This window comes from Penicillium riverlandense (genome assembly GCF_028828495.1).
Source record: "Penicillium riverlandense strain IBT 135883 chromosome Unknown utg000002l_segment0_segment0, whole genome shotgun sequence".
NCBI classification, from domain to species: Eukaryota; Fungi; Ascomycota; class Eurotiomycetes; order Eurotiales; family Aspergillaceae; genus Penicillium; species Penicillium riverlandense.
The window spans coordinates 672,200-699,488 of NW_026643195.1; the positions used below are offsets into that span (position 1 = coordinate 672,200).

General features: G+C 48.0%; 9 protein-coding genes across 9 annotated transcripts; 4 read left to right on the forward strand and 5 right to left on the reverse strand.

Moving 5' to 3' along the window:
• Nucleotides 1–195: 195 nt before the first annotated feature.
• Nucleotides 196–2,012, reverse strand: N7474_002561 (ferulic acid Esterase/Feruloyl esterase; the record flags this gene model as incomplete). Its single annotated transcript, XM_057193976.1, has 4 exons — nt 196–514; nt 590–1,542; nt 1,597–1,645; nt 1,696–2,012. 4 exons carry the CDS (start codon nt 2,010–2,012, stop codon nt 196–198), a joined length of 1,638 nt encoding a protein of 545 aa, XP_057055331.1.
• Nucleotides 2,013–3,446: 1,434 nt separating this feature from the next.
• Nucleotides 3,447–5,318, forward strand: N7474_002562 (MFS transporter; the record flags this gene model as incomplete). Its single annotated transcript, XM_057193977.1, has 6 exons — nt 3,447–3,588; nt 3,645–3,817; nt 3,889–4,042; nt 4,096–4,191; nt 4,247–4,948; nt 5,004–5,318. The coding sequence occupies exons 1-6, from the start codon at nt 3,493–3,495 to the stop codon at nt 5,316–5,318; spliced, it is 1,536 nt and encodes a 511-aa protein (XP_057055332.1). The 5' UTR covers nt 3,447–3,492.
• A 3,024-nt stretch (nt 5,319–8,342) lies between these two features.
• Nucleotides 8,343–10,362, forward strand: N7474_002563 (GMC family oxidoreductase; the record flags this gene model as incomplete). Its single annotated transcript, XM_057193978.1, has 3 exons — nt 8,343–8,463; nt 8,528–9,820; nt 9,899–10,362. 3 exons carry the CDS (start codon nt 8,343–8,345, stop codon nt 10,360–10,362), a joined length of 1,878 nt encoding a protein of 625 aa, XP_057055333.1.
• A 145-nt stretch (nt 10,363–10,507) lies between these two features.
• N7474_002564 (Zn(II)2Cys6 transcription factor domain-containing protein) lies at nt 10,508–13,047 on the reverse strand (the record flags this gene model as incomplete). The annotated part of the gene is made up of 2 exons (XM_057193979.1): nt 10,508–10,699; nt 10,762–13,047. The coding sequence occupies 2 exons, from the start codon at nt 13,045–13,047 to the stop codon at nt 10,508–10,510; spliced, it is 2,478 nt and encodes an 825-aa protein (XP_057055334.1).
• A 1,154-nt stretch (nt 13,048–14,201) lies between these two features.
• N7474_002565 (Zn(II)2Cys6 transcription factor domain-containing protein) lies at nt 14,202–16,711 on the reverse strand (the record flags this gene model as incomplete). The annotated part of the gene is made up of 2 exons (XM_057193980.1): nt 14,202–14,411; nt 14,462–16,711. The coding sequence occupies 2 exons, from the start codon at nt 16,709–16,711 to the stop codon at nt 14,202–14,204; spliced, it is 2,460 nt and encodes an 819-aa protein (XP_057055335.1).
• A 562-nt stretch (nt 16,712–17,273) lies between these two features.
• Nucleotides 17,274–18,629, reverse strand: N7474_002566 (saccharopine dehydrogenase family protein; the record flags this gene model as incomplete). Its single annotated transcript, XM_057193981.1, has 1 exon — nt 17,274–18,629. One exon carries the CDS (start codon nt 18,627–18,629, stop codon nt 17,274–17,276), a length of 1,356 nt encoding a protein of 451 aa, XP_057055336.1.
• Nucleotides 18,630–19,656: 1,027 nt separating this feature from the next.
• N7474_002567 (flavin monoamine oxidase family protein) lies at nt 19,657–20,958 on the reverse strand (the record flags this gene model as incomplete). Its single annotated transcript, XM_057193982.1, has 1 exon — nt 19,657–20,958. One exon carries the CDS (start codon nt 20,956–20,958, stop codon nt 19,657–19,659), a length of 1,302 nt encoding a protein of 433 aa, XP_057055337.1.
• Nucleotides 20,959–22,149: 1,191 nt separating this feature from the next.
• On the forward strand, nt 22,150–23,683 carry N7474_002568 (flavin-containing monooxygenase; the record flags this gene model as incomplete). The annotated part of the gene is made up of 2 exons (XM_057193983.1): nt 22,150–22,318; nt 22,383–23,683. The coding sequence occupies 2 exons, from the start codon at nt 22,150–22,152 to the stop codon at nt 23,681–23,683; spliced, it is 1,470 nt and encodes a 489-aa protein (XP_057055338.1).
• A 1,122-nt stretch (nt 23,684–24,805) lies between these two features.
• N7474_002569 (uncharacterized protein) lies at nt 24,806–26,314 on the forward strand (the record flags this gene model as incomplete). Its single annotated transcript, XM_057193984.1, has 4 exons — nt 24,806–25,382; nt 25,442–25,689; nt 25,750–26,074; nt 26,130–26,314. The coding sequence occupies 4 exons, from the start codon at nt 24,806–24,808 to the stop codon at nt 26,312–26,314; spliced, it is 1,335 nt and encodes a 444-aa protein (XP_057055339.1).
• Nucleotides 26,315–27,289: the final 975 nt, after the last annotated feature.

The window sequence follows — 27,289 nt, forward strand, 5'->3', positions numbered from 1 at the left end:
CTCAATTCTCGTCACACTCATTATTTGGAGGAACTTGTCCCATCACCCCGTTTACCCAATTGATAGTCCATCCCCTAAGGGCAAACCAGATACCTGGAAGTTCTTAGTTATGACTTCCCATAGAAGTCCATGGAAATCAGAGTCTGCCTCAGAGGTGCACGGATGAGTATATCTGTTACACCAACAGCGTTGATATTAATACCAGGCCTGACAATCCCAGTTTTGTGCCTCATTTGGATCCCCTCTACCCTTATACACAGCCTTCTGTGGATAAAAGCACAGCGGCCGTTGGCGATACACCACGTCTTGAGCCGTGTCGTTCCTCCAGGTTGTGGCAACCATCTTTTCAGGTGCAGTACCTTTCTCAACCCAGTCCATCAACGCCAACAGAATATCATGGGTTGGATCACTAAAGCCAGGGACGCTGTGCAGGCTGGACGATAAGTCTGGAGCCTGATTAGGACCAGCAAAGTACCATGGGGCATGCATATTTTGTGGTGTGCCGCCGCAGTGTCTTTTATCTCGGTTAGTTTGTATATTTCACAACTTGTGTTCCTGCGATTAAGAATGAAACGAGGATGTGACTCACTGCATCCCAGGAACGTAGAAAAATCGGTAAAATCTGTCCAACTCAATACCCTTCGGCACCAGAGCATTGGTAACTTGATTATAATAATACAGACTGCTGTCTGTTGGAATCAATCCATCTGCCATGCCATGATACATTAACAACTTGCCACCTTTCTTCTGGAAAGGTGAGATGTCAAAATCGTTCGCAGTTGCATTTCCGGGATCGAGATGGTCAGCAAGCTGGACTACACTGTAGTCAAACTGCTCTTGTGTCCACTGCTTTCCCAACCCGAGAAAATTTTGCACATAACTTGTTCCAAGCGGATTGGCAGTACCGTTGTTAATCAAGACCTCCCACTGAGATTCACTTCCTGGCAGAAGATGAGGAAACACGAAAGTCTGATTCACATCGACATAGTCGGAATAAATAAGGCGTAGAGTATCGAGCTGTGCGGGACTCAGACAGTCTGTTTGAGATACCTTTCCGCATAGCAAAGTCTCAAGATTAAGATTGCATTGCTGAGGTGCCGATACAATATTATCACGGAGCCCATCTTGGGGATCACACTGCTTGATTATTTCGTCACCTATGAGCGTGAACATACTCTGGGGAATCTGGCTGGACGGAAACGCGTTGTACGTTCCGGCTTTGACCGTCCATGTCTGCAAATGGGAAGTCCACCAGGCAGGTGAGCCTGCAATAACGCCGTCGAAATCGTCTGGAAATAGCTCTACCGATCGCAGACCTTGACGACCACCGGTTGAGCATCCGCTGTAGTAGTTATATCTCAGCTTCTGGCCATAGTATGCTTCAATCACTTCTTTAGCGAGCACAACCGAGCCGTGCATTGCGCGGTAGCCCCAATCAATCAACTTCTCGGGTGCATCAGAGGCCCAGCTTCCGTCGAAAGAGCTGCTATTATGGCCGGTATCTGTAGACATAGAGGCGAATCCATATCGTGCGCCAACGCCCTAATTTATCAGCCAAATCCCGCAGAGCCGCTGCAAAATAGGGTTTAAACGAACCATATCCACCCAATTGATTCCTCCGGCAAAACCGCCGTTCCCGACAGCTCTTAGAGAAGGATTAGGGCACAATTCAGGCATATGTGGCCGGAGACTTACAAAAATCTGTCATTCCACTGCACTGGCAAGAACAGCCCAAATGAGTACGCTGACTCCGGACTTGAGGTAACATTAATCTGAATGGCACAGAGTTCTGGTAATTCCGTAGGGGACTCTGGGTAGGCGATATCACTTGCAGGAACATGAAAGGTATCTCCCTTGGCAATGTGATAGGTCCGCAGGACTCTTGCGTTCACATGGCCGAACGATGATAGAAACTTAGATATTGAATCTTCGGTGCATGATAGTCTGCAGGTAGCCGGGATTGCAAATAAGCTGCTCAGAGCAAAATACGATAGATAATGAGGGAATCGCATTGTGGAGGTCCTGGCTTGTATATCCGCTGATCCTTCCTTTCTTTTGCTTTGGAGCCTTTCGCGATGATCCAGAGTTCAAAGGGGCGAGGACAATAGACTATATTTCAGATCGAAGGACAATGGTTGCTTATTAAGATCGACACTTTCAACATCCCTACCGGCAATTATTCAATAGCTAAAGCCGATATCTTGCCTTTCCCATAGACAATGGCCGTATAGCCTAGTCCAATCTGGGATAGTGGCATGAACGTAACAATACATACGACGGGCGAGTGCAGATCCCCACCTGCAACCCGGACGCTTGTTTGGGTTCACTTCTTTTTTTTTTTTTTTTTTTTTTTTTTTTTTTGGCATATCGCGGGGTGGAGTTAAGTGGTGCCGTTAATAGTAAATGGGTCTCCCTGCGCTCGATTTGCCAGAGAGTGTGGGCAAATCGAGGGCACAGATAGAAGCTTTCCCGAAAACTGCTCATACGCTGAAATCTAGACTGCAATTGCCGTGATAAACTACCGTTGTTCAATATTATGGTGCCTTCGCTTAATTCTAGACCGCAGGTTTGGGGAGAACCTTCCTCCACTCTGGGAATTACCCCACACTTTGTGATTCAAAGTCGGCCGCTCAGCGCCTACCGGCTCGCCAGCGCGGAGGCAAGGCGTAGGGCATCCCGGGGTCTATCGCAGCTCCTGACCGCGCGATCACGCCCTTTATACAGGATTTTTACGGTCGGATTTATCGCTAGCATACTATACAGAATCACTAGTCCTATCCATCAATCACGCCCTTGGTTTGCATACTAGCGCTCTTACGGAGAATTAAGATTTTGAGGCTTACCAGGATGTTATTATCGATCGGACTGGTGGTAAAGGGGGTGGCCAGGCGACCTTTGTAGAATAGGGGGTACATAATACAAGTTACTATGCTGGAAGGTGTACTAACCATTTTCAGACAATGAGATGATAATTTTGCCGGAAAACGATTGGTTGTAAAGTTTTGGCCCTCTTGCGACAGTCGCCTTCCGTGGAACGTACTTTACGTGGCTTATTGTGCCCTTCTCAAAGTCGTCATTTCAGCCGAATGCTCGAGTTGGGCATCAGAATTATTCTACTGGTGGTCAACCCGGCAAGCCTCTCAAAGGTAAAAGGGAAAAGGAGGCTATCGGTATCAGCCTAAAAAACCTTGTGGATTTAAGGAAGGCTTCCCCGCTTTCTATTAGCGATCGGTTTCAGCATCATAATCCTTTCTCAGGTTCAACCACCCGTCCGTTGAGCAAGTCAATATGGAGATGAACTATGATGAAGCGGTATTTGAAGCCTACTCCGTATGATCGGGTGTATATTTGCCAGTGCGCTAAACATGGATTGGACAGGCTCTCCATCAGTACGCTTCCTATCCCTGACTCATAATACGGCTTTCGCGACTCATCATTCACAACAGATTGGAGCAGGAGCTAGATACACGTATCTATCCTGGAACGGAGATTATGACAGATATCGGCTCTCACCACTTTGTCAAGTCTTCTGCAAAGTCGGACAAAGTACTAGTCCCTCAACCGTCAAACGACCCGAACGATCCTCTGGTATACACTCTATATTACATCTCATGTGAAAAGAGCATTGACACAGGCCGTGGTAGAACTGGAGTCGGACATGGAAATTCATCACGATCACTATTGCGACTATTGCAAACTTTGGGATGGGTATCGGTCCTCTGGCCCTCGCGCCTATGTTTGGGGACTTGATGGAAGCCTTCAATACCGACCTCCCATCTGTAGTCCAATTCACTGGCGTGTGTATTTTGGTCCTGGGGTTTAGTAACTTTTTTTGGCATGTTTCTTCTACGCTAGACTTAAAGATTACGCTGACATGTGAGGTTCTAGGGTTCCCCTTTCCGAAACGATAGGTAGACGGCCCGTATTGCTGTTCTCGTCACTGGTCTGCTTAGCATCGATGATATGGCGCGCCAAGGCCACGACTTACGGCAGTTTCATGGGTGCCTGTATTCTCAATGGATTTGGTGCAGGGCCGTGTGAAGTATTATCTCGTTATGCCAGAATCGAAAACTCTGAGTCTAATATCATATGCAGACTCTCCAACCACAGGTAATCACAGACGTATTTTTCCTCCACGAGCGCGGTATTTATAATACGTTATTCTTCACTTTCTATTTCGGCTCTCTGATGGTGAGTACCTCTGAAGATTCCAATTGCGCTCAGATCTAAATATCCTATTCTATAGGCTGGACCAATCATTGCCGGATCAATGGCTTTTAAGGTCGGCTGGAGAAGCTTTTGGTGGCTCAATGTTGCTTTCTTCGCAGCCCTCATAGTCCTAAGCATCTTCCTGTTCCCGGAAACCAAGTGGCATCGTGTCCACCCGGGCGAAAGACATGGTAATGAGGCAGAAACGAGTATAGATATGGGCGAAAACTCCGCTTCGAAAGCAGCGGACCAAGTTTCTGAGCCGCAACAGGAAAATGCTGCAGTTGATCCTTTCCTGCACCAGGGAAGACCGTCCAAACGCCAGTTTCACATATACCAATCCAACCCGAACTTTTTCAAAGTTCTTCTGAAAAGTTTCTGGATCCCATGGAAGTTGCATGCATTCCCTATTGTCGAGTTTGCTGCGTTCATAGTCTCTTGGTCTGCCAGCTGCTTCTTGACTGCAAACCTTACGCAAAGCCAGGTTTTCGCGGCACCGCCCTACAATTGGTCCAGTCAGTCCGTCGGTTTCACGAACTTTGCCACTCTAGCCGGCGCATTTATCGGCCTTGCCACAAATGGTCCCTTTTCAGACTGGATCTCCATGCGCGCAACCCGTAGGAACCGCGGTATCCGTGAGCCGGAGATGAGATTACCCGCTATGCTCCCTTACGCACTTATTTCGATCCTGGGGAATTTTATCATTGCGTTCGGATACCAGCGGGAATGGGATTGGAAGGTAATACCAGAACCACATGTCAGATATTCTAGAGCAACGAGTTGACTGTTTTTAGCCTATCGTCATAGTCGGCTACACCTGCGCAGGCATTCAGGTTGCAGCACTACCTGCAATCGCTAGCACCTACGCGATAGACAGCTACAAACCTGTCGCAGGATCTGTATTTGTCGCAATTACCGTCAATAAGAATCTCTGGGGCTATGGCTTCAGTAAATTCATTACACCTTGGACGGAGAGCGCGGGTTACATCAAGCCCATCATGCTCAATATGTGTCTTGCTACTCTGTGGACTGCTTCGGGGATCTTGTTTTACTTCCGCGGCAAGACATTCCGCAAGTGGACTGCGAAGTCCGATATACACAAAAACTAGCATTACACTGTTTTACTTCTCCTTAGAGATGAAGAACGGTCGTTGTGAAAAATGATCACTTCGGGGGTTGTCAGCCTGAGCTACTACATTATAGAATGGCATCTTGTCACCGAAAGCACTGTGCCCAAGAAGGATGTAACGATAGATCTAAGGCAACTTCTTGCTTTTTCAATGACGATGAATTTGAGTAGAAGCCACAGTAAATCATGGAGATCATTCTGGGACCTACGCCCTTGACATCATAGTCCCCTTCAGCCTGTGTTGTTGCCACGACGAGAATAATCAGACTTGTTGAGGATAAAACAACAAGAAAAACTACTGTTTGGTTGAGCTTTATCTGTCCAGGATTTTACTCATCGTTGCTTTCATTGTGATATTCAATTGCAAAAATATGCCCCTTTCCCTTCTTGCGGCTTCTGGCTTGACCCTCCGATTGCCCCATCGTACCAGCTATCGTACCAGCCGTGGCTGTGAATTCGCGTCCAATTCTGTGGAGAGTCGCCATGCGGAGCCATAGATACCTTGGATTGGTGGACAATGATGGGATAAGGTTTGTCAGACTGCAGCTGCGATGCGGCGGGACCGACAAGCGTCAGAGCAACTTAGAAGGCAAAGTCCCACGCAAGCAGCAACGGCCGGGTCCCGAAGGATATTTGGCCATCCTCATTATTTACGGTCTATAGTTAACTGGAAATTACGAAGGTACCCAAAGACAAAGCAAGGTAAGTGTAAAAAAGTTCCTCGGCAAAAATACTCCCCTACATCATTCACACCAAGCCTAAATTCTCATTATCGGTGCAAGCCACACTAAAAACGTCGAGCCCAGGGAATATGCTCCAAGTGATTGGGTTTCATCGGCGCTGCTAGGGAAACCTGTCGTGTGGCCGTCGAGCGTTTCGCCACGGGCGGTGATGCTACACTTGTCCTGACTGACATCAACCCTGATCGCCTTGAAAACTTGCAGCCAAGCCTCCCGTCAGCCGTACGACGGTTTCCAAGCCGGAACCGCAACTAATCTGTAATTTCGCATGGCGGATCTGTGAGCGGAAGAGCTGTGATCATCAGCCTGGAAATTTTATTGATAGAAAGCTGCAAGTATGGGCTTCTAAACTTTTTCGCCCAAGTTATATTTTAACCAACCGAGGTATATTCACCTTTTTCTGTTGATTTTTCAGTCATTTACGTTGAATTTGTTTCCTCCGATTCTTGGCAGCCTCCTCGAAAGAGCAGCGAAAGTTTTGTATTGACATATACTGACGAGATGACCCAGTCCCCGTCACCGGCAAAAAGGCTCGAGAATGCGGGAATTACCACCGAGAGCAGCCCGGCAAACAGCATAGTCTTATCGAATCCCCATATTCTACCCGGCTCGTCATCAGCCAAGATCAATATCTCAAAATTTTCGCTAGAGCTATCTATTCTCGTGAATGGAACGTACATTCGATTCAAACTTCCAGAAAGTGGGCGGCCTGACTGGCCACAACAGATTGCCCGGATCATATTTCATCACCCTTCATTATCTTCGTCCTATCGCGAGCCATGCCGCCACTTCATTCCATCATCGCAATATAGTCGTGACGGTGAAACGCCTCCATCGCCAACCCAAGCCTCGAATCTGCCATCCGGTTCCACGCTATCTACGGACAGTAGTTATGTCAATTTTCTCGATGGTATTCGAACTACAGCGGATGAGGATAGGTTTATGCGTACCATGCTAAACATTGTACCCATTTCAAATGACGCGGCCGATGATAATGAGAATGTGGAGTGTACTCAGAATGTCATTACAAAGAGGCCATTGTCAGAATGTAACCCATTTATTCTCGGAGGTCAAGAGCCTGAAGTGGACTACAACTTTCTCCCTTGAGTCCTCTAGGAATATTTCCACCCAGGGATTGGAATGCAACCCATCAATTTTTAATTTCCATGTTTGTGAATATATTTTGCAGCCTGCCCTGCTTTGCATAGACTAGCTATAATACGGACAACTGAGAACCTTTCGCCCCCTCCCTTTACACAACGCAATCAAAATGCTTCCACTATAAAATCAGGTCGTCCACAGTCCATCTTCCAGTTTAGATTTTGCGGATTATCACAACATTCTTGTAAAGGAGTTAAAAGAAGGGATGAATTTTGCTAATAGTTAGCTGATACCAGGTTGCTAGCTGTTTAAATGTCGATTGACTGCCCCAAAATACTGTGCCTAAGTACGGCTCGTCGGTTCTAACTTTGACAACCATCGCATGACAATGCGTAACTTGAACGGACGACATACATTTTGTCCTAAAATTATCGAATTCTGCTTAGCGTGTTGCCAGCAGTGGACCCGAGTCACGCCGGTAAGTCACACAAATCTGTAGGCGGTTCCGCACCGGTGCCGCCGTACTGATAAAGCCGCGACTCTCCCACATACCCACATCCCAGGTCGATTTGGCCGCCGAATGCCTGGCCTATGTAGTTTCAGCCACCGATTTGGAGCAGAGTCACTGAATATCCTATTTCGCTGAGGTCGCGCACTGTGGATGACTCTGGCCATGACGGCGCCAACAACTGTAAAGGCAAGAGCGTTTGATGTCTCCCCCTTCAATAGTGAAATAAGAGCAAAGATAATGGCGTGCATTCTATGGCGGCTGTTCGCGTAGTTCCAAATTCTTAAATGTACCGGGATATACCTTTCCGTATGGCAAGGGCCAGGTAACACCCAATTGGCCCGCAAACCGTCCATCTCGTGGTTGCGTATGGATGTCAGTGCGTAACGAACCGAGCGGATGCCCGTGGCGGGTCCGCGATGCCGCAAAAAGGATAAGCGATGGCTGAACTCTGTCGTAACTCTATTTTCTCCACGTCGAATAGTGCGAGTAGGCAAGGGTTCGAAAGCCTCGGTCCGCTTGTGAATGTGGTTTGCGGAGAAACTGGGGTACGGGTGGGGGTTAGCGGCAGGCGGGGGTTAAGGCACGCACAGTATAAATATAAGAAGCAAAGGAGAAACATCACTGACTACCCATCAGTTCACCATCCTCCACGATGACCCGACGAAATAGAAACCCATTGCATAACCCGCTTCATTACGCGACCCCGCAACTTCGAACGGGCGCGCCAGCGACCTTCTCTACAGCCCAACGTGCCCTCCGTGGATATGACTATGGTGCGTCTTTCGCAGTCCAGAACCCTGTTCTTATTTCAAGCGGGCTAGCTGACTTGTATCCAAGTGATCGTGGGCGCCGGCGCCGCGGGCTGTGTCCTCGCCAGCAAGCTCTCCGAAGACAAAAATGTATCCGTGCTTTTGCTCGAAGCAGGCGGAGACAACACGAAGGTACTAGAATCCAAGGTGCCAATTATGTTCTCAAAGCTCTTCCATACCGAGCATGACTGGGATTACTTTACTGTTGAGCAACCCGGGCTTGCCTCGCGGGCGTTGTATTGGCCTCGCGGGCGCATAATTGGAGGCTCTACTTCTCTAAACGCCATGATGTACCACCATTGCTCTAAGTCCGACTTTGACGAGTGGGAAACTGTGCATGGGTGCAAGCGGTGGGGTTATGATGGCCTGTCACCGTACCTACGATGCATGGAGAAGTTTACTCCCAACCCCAAACGCCCTGCCATAGACACTCAACGGCGCGGATCCGCAGGGGAGTGGCATACGGGTTACTCATGGCTGTCCGAGATAGTTGACGAGGGATTTCTGCCTGCCTGTCAAGAAATTGGCATTCCCCTTCAGCCCGATATTAATTGTGCGGATAGCCCCCTCGGTGTTACTCGGTTCCAAACGTTCATCGATTCGAAGGGTCAGCGTTCTTCGTTCGCTACGGCGTATCTGCCACCGAGCGTAATGCAACGGCCGAATCTCTATGTTGCATGCCATGCCCATGTCACGCGTGTGCTATTTGACCGTCTATCGTCGCGGACCCCTCAGGCTATTGGCGTCGAGTTCCAAACCAAACGGGGCGAGGAACTCTTTGAAGTCCATGCCCGGAAAGAGGTCATTCTCTCTGGAGGGGCCATCAACACTCCTCAGACCTTGAAGCTGAGCGGAATCGGACCGGCCGATGAGCTCAATCGACATGGAATCCCCGTCCTTGTGGATAACGCTGCGGTAGGCCATAACTTGAAAGACCACCTCTGCACGACGCCGGTGATCTGCAAGGCGAAGCCAGGAAAAACGCTCGACTATCTTGCAAGCGATATCAAGGCCCTACCCGCTCTTCTCCAGTGGTTGCTTCTTGGAACCGGGCCACTCACTAGCAATGTTGGCGAGGCCGCTGCGTTTATCCGGTCGACCGACGAGAAGTTCGCCGGGTCTTTACGCAGCGTTCTAAAAGATAACACCTCTGGTGGGGTGGGACCGGACTTGGAGATTATCGGAGCTCCATTGGCATTCATTAATCACGGCGAAGAACCGCCAATTGATGGGAGTAGTGTTTTCAGCATAGTCCCGATCAGTCTTCGTCCGCTGAGTAGTGGTACGATTACGCTGCGTAGCCGGGACGCTTTTGACGCACGTGAGTAGTGTTTTCTTTTCTTTTGCCCCCTTCTTGCATTTTCCTGAGAGAAAAGAGCGTACTAAATAATATTTCTAGCACTCATTGACCCACGATACCTTTCTGACGAAGGTAACAATGATCAAAATGTGCTTTTAACGGGCGTGCGAGCCTGTCTGAAAATCGTCCGCAGCCCAGCTTTCCAAAAGTTCCTTGAAGTCGTCCCAACTAATGACGACGTCTCTTCCTATTGGTGGCCATACTCAAGCAGCAATATCGACAGCATTTCAGACGAGGATCTTATTCGCTTCATGAAGGAGAAGGCTTTCACTCTCTATCATCCGGTCGGCTCGGCACGTATGGGCCCTGCGCCCAGTGACAGCGTGGTGGACTTGGATTGTCGCGTACATGGTGTCAAGGGTCTACGAGTTATGGATGCTAGTGTCTTTCCAGAGCAAATAAGCGGACACCCGACTGCCACTATTGGAGCCATGGCCTACAAGCTGAGCGACATGATCAAGCATGATCGCGCAGAAGAGTCACCGGCACACGCAAACCTGTGATTCTACCCTCTCCGTGGAGCTTATAACCCAGTTACTCTAGATACAATTAATCAGTTGTAACAAGTGTCAATCTAAGGCATACATTGCCGAGAACTATCCCATGTACGCCATCATAAGTAAATCCAAGCAAGACCTAGCCCATCAATCATGCCGCGACAGAAACGTCTGGGAACGTGGTAAGAGTGTTCTGGAGGTCCCGTAAAGTTTTAAGGCACGCCTCTAATTTACTCGCCATTTTTGAGGCGCCCGTCGTGTCCATTTCGTTGACTCGATCAGACACTCCATCAGCCAAAGCCCTTGCAGACAATGTTTGTGCTTGTACAACCATCATTGGATTCTTGTAATAAAAGTCAGCAACCCGGAAAAAGCAAATGTTAAACTGAAAAGATTCATACTCACAGGATGTGCTCCAATATCCTGAACATATGTCTTTAGTCCACCATTCTCTTCAAACCCCGGGCTTGAAGCTCTTCCGCATATGGAAGCAAGTGTAGAAATTTGGACTGCACTCATGAACCTTTGGCTTTTTAGACTAGAGCCGGTGGCATGAAGAATATTGCAGAGAATGTTCTTCTCTGGCGTCGGGGGCCTCTCTGCAAGATCCTTCTCAAGCTTCTGCGCGGTATCGTAGAGGAGAAGAACACCGAGGTCACCATCATTCACGCAAAACGCCAATATGCGTCGAAGCTCGGATGGCGACTGCTGAAGGTATTTAATTGATTTGCCGTCAAATATGCCGAAACTCGACCTCCACAGTGCCACGAGATTCATGGTTGCCTCGTAGCGCGACGCAATGATTTTGTAGTCGGCCTTCCCCGTTTTAACAGTCTTGTTGACTAGCATGAAAGATGCCAATGCCTTCCACATGAGGATAAGCAAAGGAGCCGAATCTCTTACTGCCTGTTTCACTTCATTGTAAGAGATGTTACTGCACTCGAGCACCATCAAAGTCTGTCGCTCCGTCATGGCCCGGGAAAGAATTGAATTTTCAATATCCTGGTCTTCGTGCACAGTAACGGAGGTTGCTATATCCGGTGTTTGAAGAGCGCCCATAAATCTTTGGGGACACCTGAAATCGAGTTCAGTGGGTTCATTAGGCATTGGACAAATCTCTCCCCGTGAGGTGACAACCGCCACATCATTTGCGATATAGACCAGCCATTGAATGGCATAGACCAAGTCTAGAAGATTGTCGATTACATCCGAGGTCAATTCCCATGTCAAGTTTCCGCCTGAATAGGGGCAATTCTCTTTCATCTCTTGGAGATGGCTGCTTGCTTTGGCACAGAGCGAGTCAAGACGACGAATCCCTTCACACAGAGCGTAGACAGAGTCTGTCTCTGAAACATTGTCTTCGTCAGGGCTTATATTGGGCCGGATAATTAGACCAAATAATATCATCGACAAGGACTGTCGGAATGAGTCGGTGGCCGCCATATTCTTAAAGACTATCGCTCTAGCTTTGCGCCAAGTGACGATGGCAAGGTCACGGCTATAACTTGCAGACCGATTGGTGTCAATAGTGAATTGCGCTGCAGTGGCAATGGCGACCCATTTGTATGCATCATTGATCGAGGCATCACGTAGGGACGATGGCATGTGCGGGAGTTTCTTGTAGCCTCTGCCCTGGAAAAGGGCGTCTAAGAGGGTGACGGTGCAAAATGCATGGGGTGCTGCTGCATTAGAGGACCACAAATCTGATTCCGAATTTGCTTCCCAACAACTACTGATCCATGCGTTCGCCTTCTTTAGGTAAATGGCCAGATTCTGGCTTGCGCTCAGCGGTGCCAAAGCCGCAATGCCCCGACCGTATTGAGGTGGCATGCTACCCTGCAGGAGACATTCCGAGATTGGCATATCACACACGTCGACATAGAGATTGAAGTATTGGAGACTTATCTCGCGTGAATCAACCTGCTTGGACAGATCTGATTCAACACTTGATATTTCTCCTGGAGTAGGATGCCGCACGCGATCTGTCAGTTGCTTTTCGGCATCTGTGTCATCTGCTTCCGCCACATAAGAGACCGCGTTCGCTCCTTTTTTGGCATAACTTTTCGACTTCTTGCCTGCCAGCCACATCACTGTGCATGATCGGCCACGATTATTGCAAGTCGAACAGCTGGTCGAGGGTTTTTTATGGCTGATACGGACCGTCATCGGTAGATCACAGGCTCTCTTTGATGACCGGCATTGGTCACACGAATGATTTTGCCTCCGCAACTTTCGGGTTGAGGAGCCGTGTTCTGTCGGTTGAGTGTTAGCTGAGATAGTCCCCACATCACTGGTCGCGGTTGATGGGCTAGTTAAATTGAGAAGGCCACCGATTGTGTCACCGGCTCCGCCTCTTTTCGAATCAGAATTTGAAAATTGGTTCCTCTGGAGCTGCTCGTCGATAGTGGATATGAGTGAAGGATTATACTGGTGCTGAGCAGGATCGGAAATGATGCCCCAATCTTGATCCTCATGGCCGCCCTCATCGTGAAATCCGGACTGATTCGATGACAGGAATGCAATGTAGTTTGCGAAAGGGCCTGCCGCAGTGGGATCATCAGCGAAGATGGCGTCGCAGTTCACGCTATCGAGCATCTGGGAGGGCGGTTCAGCAGTCAAAGTTGATAGGAAGATATCGGAATTGGACAATCGATCTCGGCCCGGCAGCATATTCAAAGCTGCTTGGGACATGGTGCTTGAGCTTATTGACCAAATTTCACGTTGTGGAGTTGTAAAAATCGGAAAAAGGACCGCGCAACAGATCCTCCATATCTCAGTATATCACGTTTGTTGAGGGTGTTTTAAGGGGTTTTGGGCGATGGGGAAGACGGGGAAGGTGGGTCAACGTGTAGGCTGGAGGTTCTAAAAGTCTGAGTTTCCTGGGGTTCATGTGGGGAAGCGGCAAATTCACTTCTCTCATATGAGTGGTATATCGACACCAGAGCGTAACTGTCACTAGCGATACTACTATTACACATTACTACGTAGTAGGAACTTGACATAAACACTGTAATTGGATATAGCACAGAATCCGATCTCTCACGTGCATGCGTCCTCACGTGTTGTTCAGGAACACTGGTAGGAGGGATCCATAATAAATGGGAATCTAGGTAAATGTTAGTGAATGATATTTCGCGACGTATTTCACCCTCGCACCTTTACATATCTTGACTGATTGCCAAAGAAAGTCATGACATATACCGCCAGCAAACCATATCGGCGTAGCTCGCGCCACACACTATAGAGTTTCTGTCGAAGTCGGAGCCGCGGAACCGCCGGAGTCCGCGGGCCCCGACTGAGTTCGAAGCTTTGTAACTGCCTATGAACCAATGAATGAATTGCGCATGGTAATGGTGATGGTGTTGATTGCGATTAAAGGATTAGGATTTTGGATGATAATTGCGATCGATCTGATTGGTATTGCTATCTATCTCCAGTGGATCGCTTGTCCTGTATTATCTATCGCGACCTATTCTGAGACCCTTAGGTAAAGTAATTGTTATCGGACTTATCATCTGGCTTGAAGTGGAGTTCTCTATCCTCACCACTTTGACCAGGGTGACGGGAAAATCCTGAATGGCAGCGTAAATTAACTAGTCCTCGAAATCCTAGGCCGACAAGGAATGAGCAACACAGACTGGCTGTTGTTAATCAGCTGTCTGGTCAGTGATGCACAGCAAAATTCGACCATAAGAGACTTGCATCTTCCCGAACACAGAGTCATTCGACCTAAGAACTGCAATTTCAAGGGGCGAGGTGGGACCTTCACAACAGTCGCAGTTTCTTATACCGCACCATGAACAATAGACCTGCCCTGATAAATGAGCCTTAGTTTCTCGTAGGGCTCAGGGGGAATTAAAATTTCCATCGCCCCAATCTGTAGATGGATACATGACAAGAGTACTCTGAAGCCCGCGCAGCTCCCGTAGACAATTCTGGAGCCCAATAGACAACTCTGAAATACGTTTTGTATCAGCTGTGGGAACAGAGTTCTGAATCTCCTCTGCAAGAGCATTGGCGGCTAGTTTGTATGCTTGCACCACCATAGTAGGATGCTGCGGAATATTCAGTGCAGGAATAGCCAGTATGGAGAGGGATTACTCACCGGATGTGCTCTAACGTCTTCGATGTTTGCCTTAAGCCCGACCTCCCCTTGAAAGCCAGGGCTTGAAACCCCTTGACACGTTGATGAGAGGGAAGAAATTTGCATTGCGCTCGTCAACCGTTGTAAGTTTCTATAGTTGCTGGTTTGCTTCAACTTTTCTTTGAAAGGATCTTTTGGCAGTTGTGCTCGGTCCACCATTTGTTTCTCGATTTGGCAGGAAAGCTCGTGAAAGAGTAGGACTGCAAGATCGCCATCAGTAGCGCAGAATATCACACTGCGCCGCAAATCCGTCGTTGCTAGCTGCAGTCTCTTAGCTGCGGTATGATCAATTGTTCCAAAGCTGGTTCTCCATATATCAATGAGCATTATCATCGTATTGAAATGCCGTTGAATGTCTGCATAGTGGGCCGTCTCGCTCCAGGCATTTTGTGTTGCTAGAGTTAAGCGAGCGAGTGATTTCCACAATAAGACGACGAGGGATCCTGACTCATACAGTGCATTCTGCACAAGATGTTCCGGAGAGCCTTGGGACCATAGCACTGTCACTGGTTGGGTCTCGGCCTTTACCCGCGCAATAATGGCATCATCCACACCTTTCATAGCCAACCCTTGAAATGTGTCCTCAACTGGGTGATTGATGCCGGTCTTAAGGCCGATAATAGACGGTGCGACGGTAAAGCTCCGATATGGGAAAAGTGCAATTGCTACTGATTGAGACATCTCAATGAGCCATTCAAGCGCTGCGATCAGCTCTAGAACTTTTTCGTATTCGTCGGTGGACAAATTTTGGGACAGAGGTGGACTTCTCGCAGAATGACACCGTCCCATTAAAGGTGTAATTATATCCGGCTGATTATTACCATAACGAAGGTTGACACGTGCTTCAGTGCATAGTGTTTGGAGGCGACAAATGCCTTCGTGGAACGCATAGGCAGCATCATCTTGAAACTCATGGCTCTGGTCAGTCTTGGTGGGTGGTAAAATTGTTCCAAAGAGAAGTAGTGACAGTCCTAGACGGAATGATTTTCTTGCCGCAATATTCGTGAATACCATATCTTTTGCTTTACGCCATGTAGCATATGCAATGTCTCTAACTTGTTGCTGAGACTTTGCGATGTTCTCGGCGCTATATTCACGAACAGCAAATTGCGATCCGGTCGCAACGGCGACCCACTTGTACGTTTCAGTCAAGATATCATCGCGCGATGACAATCGCGCATCTTCGGGACAAGACTGCGTGCGTTGAAATAACATATCAAGAATGCTAGCAGCAACAAACAAATTTGGTACAGCAGAAGTTTGTGACTGTGGGGGTGAATTCATTTTCCAGCTACTTCTGATGCTCAGTTGGGTTTGGTTGATTCGTGCAGCCAATTGTGAATTATGGCTCAATGATCTTAAGGCAGCAATTCCCAAAGAGTAGCAAGGAGGCATGCACCTTGGTGAAAGAAGCTTTGAAACAGGGATATCAAAGATGTCAATGTATACTGCCAATCTCTGAGACCATATCTCGCTGGCCATCATACGGGAGACTAGAGCACACTCGTTGCACGATAAACTAGTTGGCGATGTGGGGGGAAGAGAATCATCGATGCGTTCTGTGATGGCATCAGGACCGCCGTCGGTATCATGGCCGTCAATGAATGGAGGAGGCGCACGCTCATTGCCATGACGGACGGATTGCTTGCTCGAACGCCATGCAGCTGTGCAATCCATGCCCCGTAATTTGCACATGGAACACGGCGATAAAGGAAGGTTGTTTGAGATAACGAGATTGAAGGGCAAATCGCATGCCCTTTTCGCCGAGCGGCAAGGATCACACGAGCGGTTTTGTCTTCGAATTCTTGTTGACTTCCTCTTGGTCGCAAGAATTTCGTTCTTGTTTGAGGCCGGAGAGAGCTTCTCTTTGGCTTTTTGATCGACTTTGGTGGAGGAAGACTTGAAAATGTCGGGACATTGGGAGGGAGTGAACGGATCAATCGAATTCGAAGCCGGTTGGCTTAGCTGCAGCGAGTCTGCCCTGTCGGCCATGGGACCAAGATAGGTTGAAAGGAATCTCCCGTCAGAAGAGGATGAGACGGGGATTATCCCGGAATCCCCAGCCGATCCAAAAGAACTGGAACGGACGATCAGGTTCTGAAGTTCTGGCCAGTCTAGAATATGACTGTAACCATAATTTTCCGTAACAAGCATGTCGGAAACATTAGGATAGCCAGATATGTTGGCAAGCGTCATACCGTCGATATCCATATAATTTGCAATTAAAACGATAAAAATGGATTGCTAGGTGAATGGACACACTAGACGGCCAGCGCTTTGAAGACGGAGCTCGCGATGGGATGCCTACATGTGCTTATGGGAACGCGGGGCCGCTATTTACGGATCCGCGGGTCCGCGGGCCCCGAGTGAAGATTGCCACCGATGGTTCTGGTGGCTCGGGGACCTCTACGTGAGATCAATTTTAGTTTCAATTTAAGTCCACAAAATTCCGAAAGCCGTTAATGATACTTCTGAAAGGCTTAGCGTTTCGCTAGAGACACAATCATCTTTGACATTTCAGACGGCAGGATCTTTCACTACTTGCTAGATTGTTTCAAACAGATAACAGAGAACATTGGGACGAAGGACTCGACTCTGTAAAGGGCTCTGGACAGACAATTTTCGTCGCGGAGATTCACATAATAAATCGTCATTGAACCTAGTTGCGACGATTAGGCAGCCCCGTCCGTTTCGAAGTTGTTGTCACCAATTAAACTCATCGTATCTTTCTCGGCCACTTGTGTCAAGTGCCCACTGTATTCCCCAAAGGCTCTTAGATAGACTCAATTATCTCGTCTTTGGGGACTCCAACGCGCTGCAAAGCACTGTAAAACACCTCTGGCTCAGCCCAGTCTTCCGGACAGAAAACACCAGTGCGCTTGTGGCCGTCTTCGAGTGCCATCACCATAAAGGCAGCAGTTGAAGTTCCAGTGACTGTGCCCATGCTCTGGCAAAGATAGGTGTCCTTTCCATTTTTCGGGTTGCGTTTTGTAATCACCGTGGGCACACCGTTGCGCATACCAACTGCCCTCACAAGTATGTTGCCTCTGTTTTCGATTTTCGTGCCAGTCACCGCGTTCAGGATGTAAGTCAGAACCTCGGCGGTGGTGCACTCGCCATTCCAGATCTGTTCGAGCATTCCCCATAGAGCGTATCTCAAAGGACCAACAGAGTGACTGATCAAGTAGTAAAGCTCCTTGAGACTCACATCGCCCCCGCGCAGTTGTCCTTTGAAAGCCTGAAAAGCTTCACCTAAGCCACCCAAGCCGCCCTCTAGCGGGGGGTGGCTTGCTAGATTATAAAGGAATTCAACTGCATCATCCATTGATAATGCCTTTGCACGAACAGCACAGCCAAGCCCTCGAGCGATACCATTGAGTGGCTTTGGATCTAGCGAGCCAAAACACTGAATTCGAGTGGCATTCGGAAAGAGACGTGGGAGTGTCACCGGTTCGGGATGAGCTGTCTCATGTAAGAGCCTCTCGCCATCATCGGTATACATGGGCGCGTACGTGGTCCCGACCCAAGACTCGTTCACTGTCGGCTTCGAATTGACCCATGTGAGGCATGGCCCGGCAGCAATGTGCATCAAGTGCTGAAGCACTGCTTTTCCAACGCTTGCCTCGTCCCCAACAAGCCAGCAAATATCGATGCTGTGAACAGTGTCGAGCTCGCGGGTGGCATCCATAACCATGACATTACTCAACCCGGGCGAAGCACCACATCCAATGTACAGAGGTACACCGGCCTTCTTCGCTTCTTCCGTGAGAGCTAGGGCAGCCTGGCTGCTTTCCACATCATCGTCAAAGTCAAGGTACGGAACCTTTGCCTTGATGCATGCTTTGACGACTGGATGAGAGGTTTTTGAATACGGCCCTGCACCCAAGACGACCAATCCGGCACCTGTGACTATATTGGCAAGAGCAGCTCCGTCGAAAAGATCGATCTTCTGAGTCTTTGTTCTTCCTGCTGGGAGCTTGGAGGCAAGGGATTCGATAACAGTAGTGTTAAGGTCCGCAAGAACAAGTTGAGCATCGCTTGCTTTAGCAAAGCGCTCCACCGCAATTCGACACATCTCACCGGCAGCGCCGATGAATACGACGGGCTTAGAGCTATTGTAGCTGGCCATTTTGTAATTTCGGAGATAAACAAAAGTAATAATTGGGATTGATGAGATCTTATCGACACATGGGAATCCGGCATGCGCTGTCCCTTTTATATTGTCATATGTTCATACAGGTTCCATCCCAAGACGGACAAAGTCCCCTTTAAGAATATATTCCGCACTTCAGATCCGGCTATTACTCCTTCCATCTGGCTTCCGGTGTTGAGTTGAAAATCATAACTCCAGTGTTTAGATGGCGGGTCTGAATTTTGAGCGGAGGATCCGCGGATACGCGGACCCGCGGCCCGCTAATCTCCAAAACAGGCAGAAGAAAATAGGGAGAGATAACAATAATACAAATGGGATTGGCTCGAATTAAAGCCTAGTTTGTTAGCGAAGTCATACAAGATGAATTTCAGAAACCTTAGTATCAATTCTATGAGATATTTTTGCCCTGCTGCAGAGTAACGCGGGGATCGAGATCGTAGCAAGCATAGCTCTAAGTGACACCTCCTGGGAGCCGCGGGACATAGGTCCCGGATAGAAAGGGCTGCACCTTAAAGTTTTGACATGTGCACATGTTTACAACCGCTCTTCAGAGCCCAGAAGATTTGCCATTCCATTAAGATTCTAGCCGAGGAGACCTCAGACATTATGACAGACGCGTCTGAGGTCTACTATCCCATTTAGCACCCGATATGACAGAAGGACTTTTAGTCAGATTCTTCCGCAAAATAACCAAAACTATCGTCCCTTATATTTGCCAGGTGTCATCATGATCAAACATGTAAGACAGAACAAAGGCAGAAATTTGATAGATCCAGTTTTTAGGGGACAATACAGTGAAAGTTACATCCAAATTGCTGTACATTGGTGCGAGATTACTTGTTAACTTCTACATTAGAAGCAATTGCAATAGAACCAATCTCATCTAGGACATTTATGCATTGTCTTGAGGATTCACCATAGTAAACATCATTGGTCTGGATCTCGACGTAAAGACAGTACAACCCCAGTTGGATTTGAGATCCTGAGGTTAGACTACTTAGAGCTATAGTTTTCCTTTCGCTAGCTTGAAAGAAACATCACGAGCAGCTTGTGCGCCACTCGATAGAGCACCCTCAATAGAACCCGGCTCACTCGCGGAAATGTCACTTCCTGCAAAGTGAATATTACCATGTGGCTTTCGAAGTTCTGCCGCACCTGTCGTGAAGAATCCGGGGCGGTTCATCATCCAGCCTCCCTTGGCAAATTCATCGCCGACCCAACTATGGTACGCGATATCCACAACCTGAACACCGGGTAAAAACTTTTGCAGCAAGATTTGCACCCCCTTCCGATCCTCACCACGTATAGCAGTATCATCTGAGCACATACATAGGACGAGAGTATCCCCATCGATATACCTCTCAGTTCTTGCAGCGTTAAGCGGATATTTCCCAGCCGGTGCATATATTGAAAAGGGTTCGATCTCGCCCCGAACTCGGATCCAGAGCTTCCCAGCCATGGTTGGGTTCTTCTTTGCAATCATGGATTGTGCCACAGGGGGCGGATTAGGTGTAATGCACACGTCGCCAATGGTGTTTAGCGGAAGTGCGACGATTGTCTTCCGGGCATGGATCTTTTGGCCATGCCGAGTTCCAATGACCACCTGAGAACCTTCGTCGGTAACGGAGCTCACTGGTGTGGAAAGTAGTAGCTTAGCTTTTGTTTTAGCCAGAATAGCATCGATCAACCCCTTAGTGCCACCTTGGATGCTCCAAGTGCCGGCTGTCTCGAAGAACGCCCCAAAATTTCCGAAGTATGTGGCCACAGCATGGAGCAATTGGGCAATACCATGACTTTTGTAGGAATGCACCACACCTGACAATGCCCCTTCCAACACATCACGTTCGTATGAAGACAAATTCAAAGAATTTATCCGATCTTCAATCGATTCCTGTTCGATTTCCGTGTTGTCGATAGCAGTGGGGATGAACGGCATTGGAAATCGAGCACGGCTGTCCGCAAATAGTCGCTCTAGGAGCGGAGACACGATTTTGTAGAATTCTTCGGAGGTGCCCGAATGCACAGCCCCATCGGCAAGCCAGTGACTTCTTCCTTCCTCCATGGGAGGGTTGACAGAAATGTCATGACGCTGAAGCTCGGTCCAAATGTGCGGTTGCGTCCAGTGTACATAGCCACCTCCCAGTTCGAGTATCCTCCCACAAGCGCGATCCATATAAGTTCGTCCTCCAACTCGATCACGAGCCTCCAACAACACCACTTTGTAGCCCTTTTCACTGATATCACGAGCTGCAATGATACCAGCCATGCCGGCTCCGATCACTGCAACGTCAAATAATTCGCCCATTTCGTCAAAGTGGAATTTCGGTGGTTTGCTGATAAGATTGAAATGATGTCAAAAACTTTCTGCAAGCGAGCTCGTGAACTGAATTTAAAGGTTTATTTCCCTGCTGATGGAATATAAGACAACAATATATATATATTCATATAAAACCAGAAAAACATGAAGCCATGTGTGGAGAAACCACTTAATTATTCCCTCATGGATTACTTCGAAGTTCAGGCGGGTCCGATGAGGAGTGGACACGGATCCCGCGGGTCCCGCTCGACCTTCACATTTCGCGGATCCGCCACAACTCTAAGGACCGAGGCGCTTTACCCCTTCAAGTTCACTTCGACGAATTCAAGCTCCAGGGAAATCGATATGTATTGGGCATCATTTGAGTACCGTCGTACAGTTTGGCACGGATCAAGCCAGAGGCAGCGCTGTGACACCTCCAACTGTACTACACAATTGCAGACACCTATAACAGGGAGGGGTTTTAAGGGGGAAACAATGGGAAAAGATCGTTGTCCAAATAATCAGCGATGTCCAGCTCAATGATGTTTGATAAAAGAGAGACCAAAGACCATCTGGCGGAACTTGAAAAGAACGTTTATTCTATATATCCCTCGAGTGATTCAATCATCTGCCAAGTACCTCCATATACCTGAAAAAGGCCAAATGATTGGTCCTGTCCCGGAGACAAAATGCCTTTGTGCCGCAGGTCAGGCACCAACAGCGTAAGGCCTCCTCAGAATACTGATTGATACTGCCTTGCTTTGCCCCAGAGAAAGTTCTCTGGAGCAATGTAATCCGCCCAATGAGCACGGTAAGGTATTCAGGGCGGGTGCCAAGACCTCGGAACTCGGATGAGAATGCTGGAGAGATGAGTTATTGCTTGATCCGTGTACTATTGATCAATAATCCGAGTATCTTGCCGTAGTGCATTGTCCTTACCGACCGGGTCCATCATGGTCCGAGAGAGCAAGATTCCACGATTTCAATAATGTAATATTATGTGCGCCTTATCGCTGTTTTGCGGCTCCGCGGCTCCGAGGAATCAGCACACGCAGCCTACAAAGACAGAGATGACCCTAAAGAGTAGCATGGATTCCAAGGAAGCATACATTATCTTGTTTTGGCCTCTATCAATGCATCATCACAGGCCGCAGAATACATTTTCTACACGGAAACGCACGCGACAAGTAGGTCACAATGGCTTCATATAAAGAAATGATGGATTTCGATGTCATAATTGTTGGTGCTGGTATCTCTGGCATTAATTTTGCTTATCGTCTGCAAGAGCGCAACCCGGAACTGAGTTACTGTATTCTTGAGGGCCGTCATGAAATTGGAGGTACCTGGAGCCTGTTCCAGTATCCAGGTAAGCGCCGCTGCCACAAGACTATCAGATGTGAATTATTTTCCCCTGACCTCGGAAAACGCAGGTATCAGATCAGACTCAGACCTCTATACTTTCGGCTTTGCATGGCGCCCCTGGACTGGAAAAAACTCGATTGTCCATGGCTCTGTCATCCGCAACTATCTTGAAGAATCCGCCGCTCAAGAGAACATCGATAAGAAAATACGGTTTTTCCACCAGGTTAACAAAATGAACTGGTCATCGTCGTCTAATATGTGGACCTTCGACATCACCGCCAACAACACGGAGAAGATCTCCATGAGTTCTCGCTTTGTGTTTCTTGGCACAGGGTACTATGACTACCAGGAACCACTACAGGCGAACATTCCCGGGATACATGATTTCCAAGGCGAGGTCGTCCACCCCCAGTTCTGGCCCGTTGACCTCGACTATACCAAAAAGCGGGTCGTGATTATTGGCTCCGGGGCCACCGCTATCACGCTGCTTCCTGCTCTCACCGAAAGAGCTGCGCACGTAACCATGCTTCAGCGCTCACCTACCTATATCGCATCGCTTCCCAGCGAGGGAAGGTTCGAGGCCGTCGTCTCAAAAATTTTACCGCAGTCTGCGGCACATCGACTGATTCGCTTGAAATGGATGCTCTTCTCTCTTTTTATGGTATCGATCTGCCGTCGTTTCCCTCGGGCAGCTAGAGCCTACCTCCTCCGTGAGACGGCTAAGCTCCTACCCCCAGGCACGGACCTAGAGCCAGATTTTGTGCCCTCATACAACCCTTGGGAGCAGCGCTTATGCCTGTGTCCTGACGGAGACTTTTACGCTTCCATCCGGAGCGGAAAGGGAAGCATTAAGACGGGTTCGATCGAAACTATTACGAGTTCCACCATCAAATTAACATCTGGGGAGGAACTGCGTCCGGATATCATCGTGACAGCGACCGGGCTCAAGTTGTGTACCGCAGCTGGTATCAATATTACTATCGACGGCGAGCCGTATGATATTTCAGATAACTTTGCTTGGAGGACTACCATGGTGGAGGGCCTGCCGAATGCAGTTCTATCCTGGGGCTACACCAACGCAAGCTGGACACTTGGGGCCGACGCAACGGCGCAGCTAGCATGTCGGTTGTTGACAACGATGAGGAAGAAGGGTATATCGGTGATAGTTCCGCGAATGACGTCCAAGGAAAAGAATACATTGGAAGAACGCCCATTTCTGGCATTGTCGGCGACATACGTGAAGGAAGGCGGGAAAGCATTTCCTAAGACTGCGTCTACCGCTCCATGGCAGCCGCGGTCTTACTTCTGGAGAGATCTGTCAATTGCACGGTGGGGTGACATCAAAACGGGCTTGAAATGGTTAAATTAGACTTCCTACATGCCTATTATGATCTACTATAGAACACATGGGGTTGTCGGCATCTTCATGGCCATATTAAAAACCGGAAATGAGATTTTGTACAAATTTTACTTAGTTGCCAGTGGATATTTCTTATGGCAGTACAGAGTCCTTTAGAAGCATCTCATTTGGGCAATACTAATGGAGCATATGCAGCATATGCATCTACTAAACAGAATAGGCCTATTAAGCGGTCTAAATATGATGAAACTGAGATTCAGACATTTAGAACAACTAAGGATTGAAGGAAATTCTATGTTTCTATGTTTCTTCTTCAGGGTAGAAGTAAAATGTATCAGGTCCTGGCACTATTTTGCAGGAATCTTTAGCGATGGAACAGGGCTGGCATCTCAATGGCCTTTAACGAAGTATCCAGCGACGAACGGGTGTAGAGAATCCTGTTGCAGTGCCTGAAGTCCGTTCCGGATGAATTTCTACCCCGCGTGCATGGCCCGTTTTGGAAGTTAGCTGGGGAGCCGAGGGCGAAGCAGTTCAACTCGGCTTACAGCTCAGACGAAGCTGTTGATACAAATCATAGACCAATGACGGGAAAATCAATTCCATTTTGGCCATTCCGAAAGGGGAAAACAACGACCGAAGTTGAGGTAGATCTTAACAATCTATTGATTTCGTAGCTAATTAATCGCCTTGCTTCTGGGCCACCAGCAAAAATTGAGTATATATGCGACCATTGAGATGTGGGTTTTTATTGGTGGCCTAGACCCGCGGCTCCCGGATCCGCGGCTCTGATTGCAAGGTCACCCGGGAGGACATGCCAAGCAAAAACCCAAAATCCCGAAAAAGAGCTGAATTTGGAGGGTTAATTTTAGCGAAGTGCGGGGTAGATAACCCCCACATAACTACTCTTTCTGTGAGTATGATCTGATCTTATTCGCTATCCTGCCTCTGCCTGGTAGGTCTGAGTCCTACAACTAAGTATATGGAGTAATTGGCTGTTTATTAGCTCTGAAGTGGCTAAACAGCCGCCCCATAGTAAATACCATACTTAGCATTTAAATAGCAGACAATTTCCAATAATCAGTTGTTGGTACGAGCCCGTTCCTTGCGTCTTTATTCATCTTGGACCATAAAATGCGCACCTCTGAGATTGAAGACACCAAAGAGTCTCCTGCAGACAGTCAACACATTGAATTGGCCGGCAATTACAATGAGACCAATGGAAGCCTCGCAGAACTTGCTATCCAAGACGATGTAATATATCCAGATGGCGGTGTCAACGCTTGGCGTACCGCTCTTGGCGGATTCCTCGCATTCATTGCCAGTATCGGCTTCCTGAGCGGTGGCTCCGTATTCCAGAGCTACTACATCACAACGACCCTGTCCTCGTCGAGCCCTTCCGATATTGCCTGGATTGGTAGTGTGCAGCTCTTCGGTTGCTTTTTCTTCGGCATTTGGGCCGGTAGGCTGTCTGACAAGTATGGTCCAACATTGCCGTTTGGGGTGGGGACTATATTCATGGTTCTTGGCATCATGATGGCTTCCATATCGAAGACGTACTACCAGTTTTTGCTGTCCCAGGGATTTTGTGTGGCACTCGGCATGGGTCTGATATTCACACCTGCCCTAGCTGTCCAGTCGCAATGGTTCCTAAGAAAGCGTGGCTTTGTCGTTGGTGCAGTCATGTCGGGCCAGAACGTGGGAGGTATGTGTCAGCTTTTAGCATATGATTTAAAGTCTCTGGAACTGATTTTACTTGATCCAAATCAGGGATAATATGGCCTGTGCTGGCGAATAAGCTGCTCAATGCTAATGGAATGTCATTGGGCTGGACCTTACGCATCATAGGCTTCATGCAGCTGGGTTTAATGATTGCAGCCACTCTATTGGTCAAGCCGCGGTTTCCCAGGACCTCGGAACATGATTTGCTTCCTGTTAGGCAATATTTCACTGACAAGCGGACCATCCTCTTTACCATCGCAATGCTGATTATGGACTTGGGGGTTTATATTCCATGGGTTAGTGGCAAGAACCAAGCAAGCATTGCCAAGCGACTGAGAAAGCTTTTTGAATCATAGTTTTACATCACTCCGTATGCAATGCAGTGCGGTGCCTCTGAAAGCCTCGCCTTCTACGATGCAGCGATCTTGAATGGTGGCGCATTTTTGGGATGCTACGCATTGGGAATAACAGCGGACTTGGGATTGGGGTTTTTTAATTCTCTCACAGTTGCCACTTTCGGATGCGCTGTGGTCGCCTTTGCGTGGATTGGTGCACAACAAACTGCAGGCGTCATTGTGTGGGCTATAGTGTACGGTGTTCTGTCTGGTGCTCTTCAAGCCATATTTTCACCATGCCTATCTCTCCTTGCACCAACGCCAGAAGTGATCGGCTCCTGGAACGGTAAGTTAAATACCTCTGTCTCGAAAGTCCGACTTATAAAATAACATGTGGAAAGGCATCGGTATCACGGTTGCGTCCTTTGCCGTTTTAGGCACTGGGCCCATCGCTGGACAACTACTCAATAATACCGGCGGAAATAACTACGTCCCGATGCAGTTGTTTACGGGAGTTTCTTTGGTTCTCTCTGGTGTCTTATATCTCGCCACTCGGTTCTCGGTGTCTCGTGATAGGTGGATTTAATTGAGTCATAGGTCGCTGCGAAAAGGAAATGCCAGCCCAAAGTTCGGGATAATTGGTAGTCCCTAGTCCCGTTTGCTCTTACACAAACCGCTAGTGCCAATTCTAATCAATAATTCTCGGGATAATTCCACGGCAACAGACAAGCAGGCGCAAAGTATGGTCTGCATTCGAGCTTCAACTATCATAACATCCCTTTTTGGCGATATTTATTGTAAGATCAATCGTGTTGCTTCCAATCAAACTGTACGTCTCATCGCGCCCACTACTAGCAAACCGCGAAGACCATACCTTCTTTTGGGAGCACAAAATATCTATCCTTACACATATTCTACAGGATACCGGCTTTGTTGGCCGCAATATAAGCTCATTCTGCCATTATTAGCTCTCAGCAACACGGACTAGCCACAAATGCTTTGCGCACGTGCTAAAGCCATTCGCTGTGGCACGGCATGTACACTAGATGTTGCGGCGGCTGGGCGAAGTTTTGACGAGTAGATCAACCAAGAAAATGTCTGCCATATAGTCGAAGGTATTGGTCTGTTGGTACTCGTACGGAGATGGTATCAGAGATGGCAAGCAACTCTAACAGCAGTCATCTTCTTGGAATTGACTTGAACACAACCACGGAAGGTATTGAATCACACCCCCTGTCATACATGCTTTAGATTTAGACAGCAAAGTACAATACCAATAAATTAGCTTAGAAATGGTGATCTTATCTTGAGTTTTGAGAGAATGGGTAATTGAATGCCTGGCACCGTGCAAGATAGAGTCTTATAAATGAAAAGTGCCCATAATGCAAGAAAATTCAATTCAACCAAGTGTTTTAGTATTGCAAGCTCAAAATTTTTTGTTTGTTGGATATCTATGTTTGCTTCTTTGGTTCTGACAATAATACTTCCTATAAGATAAGTTATTCTCAGATGGCTTATTTCTGATCTGATTGATCCTTTGGTCTCCCACCGAGTGCTTATT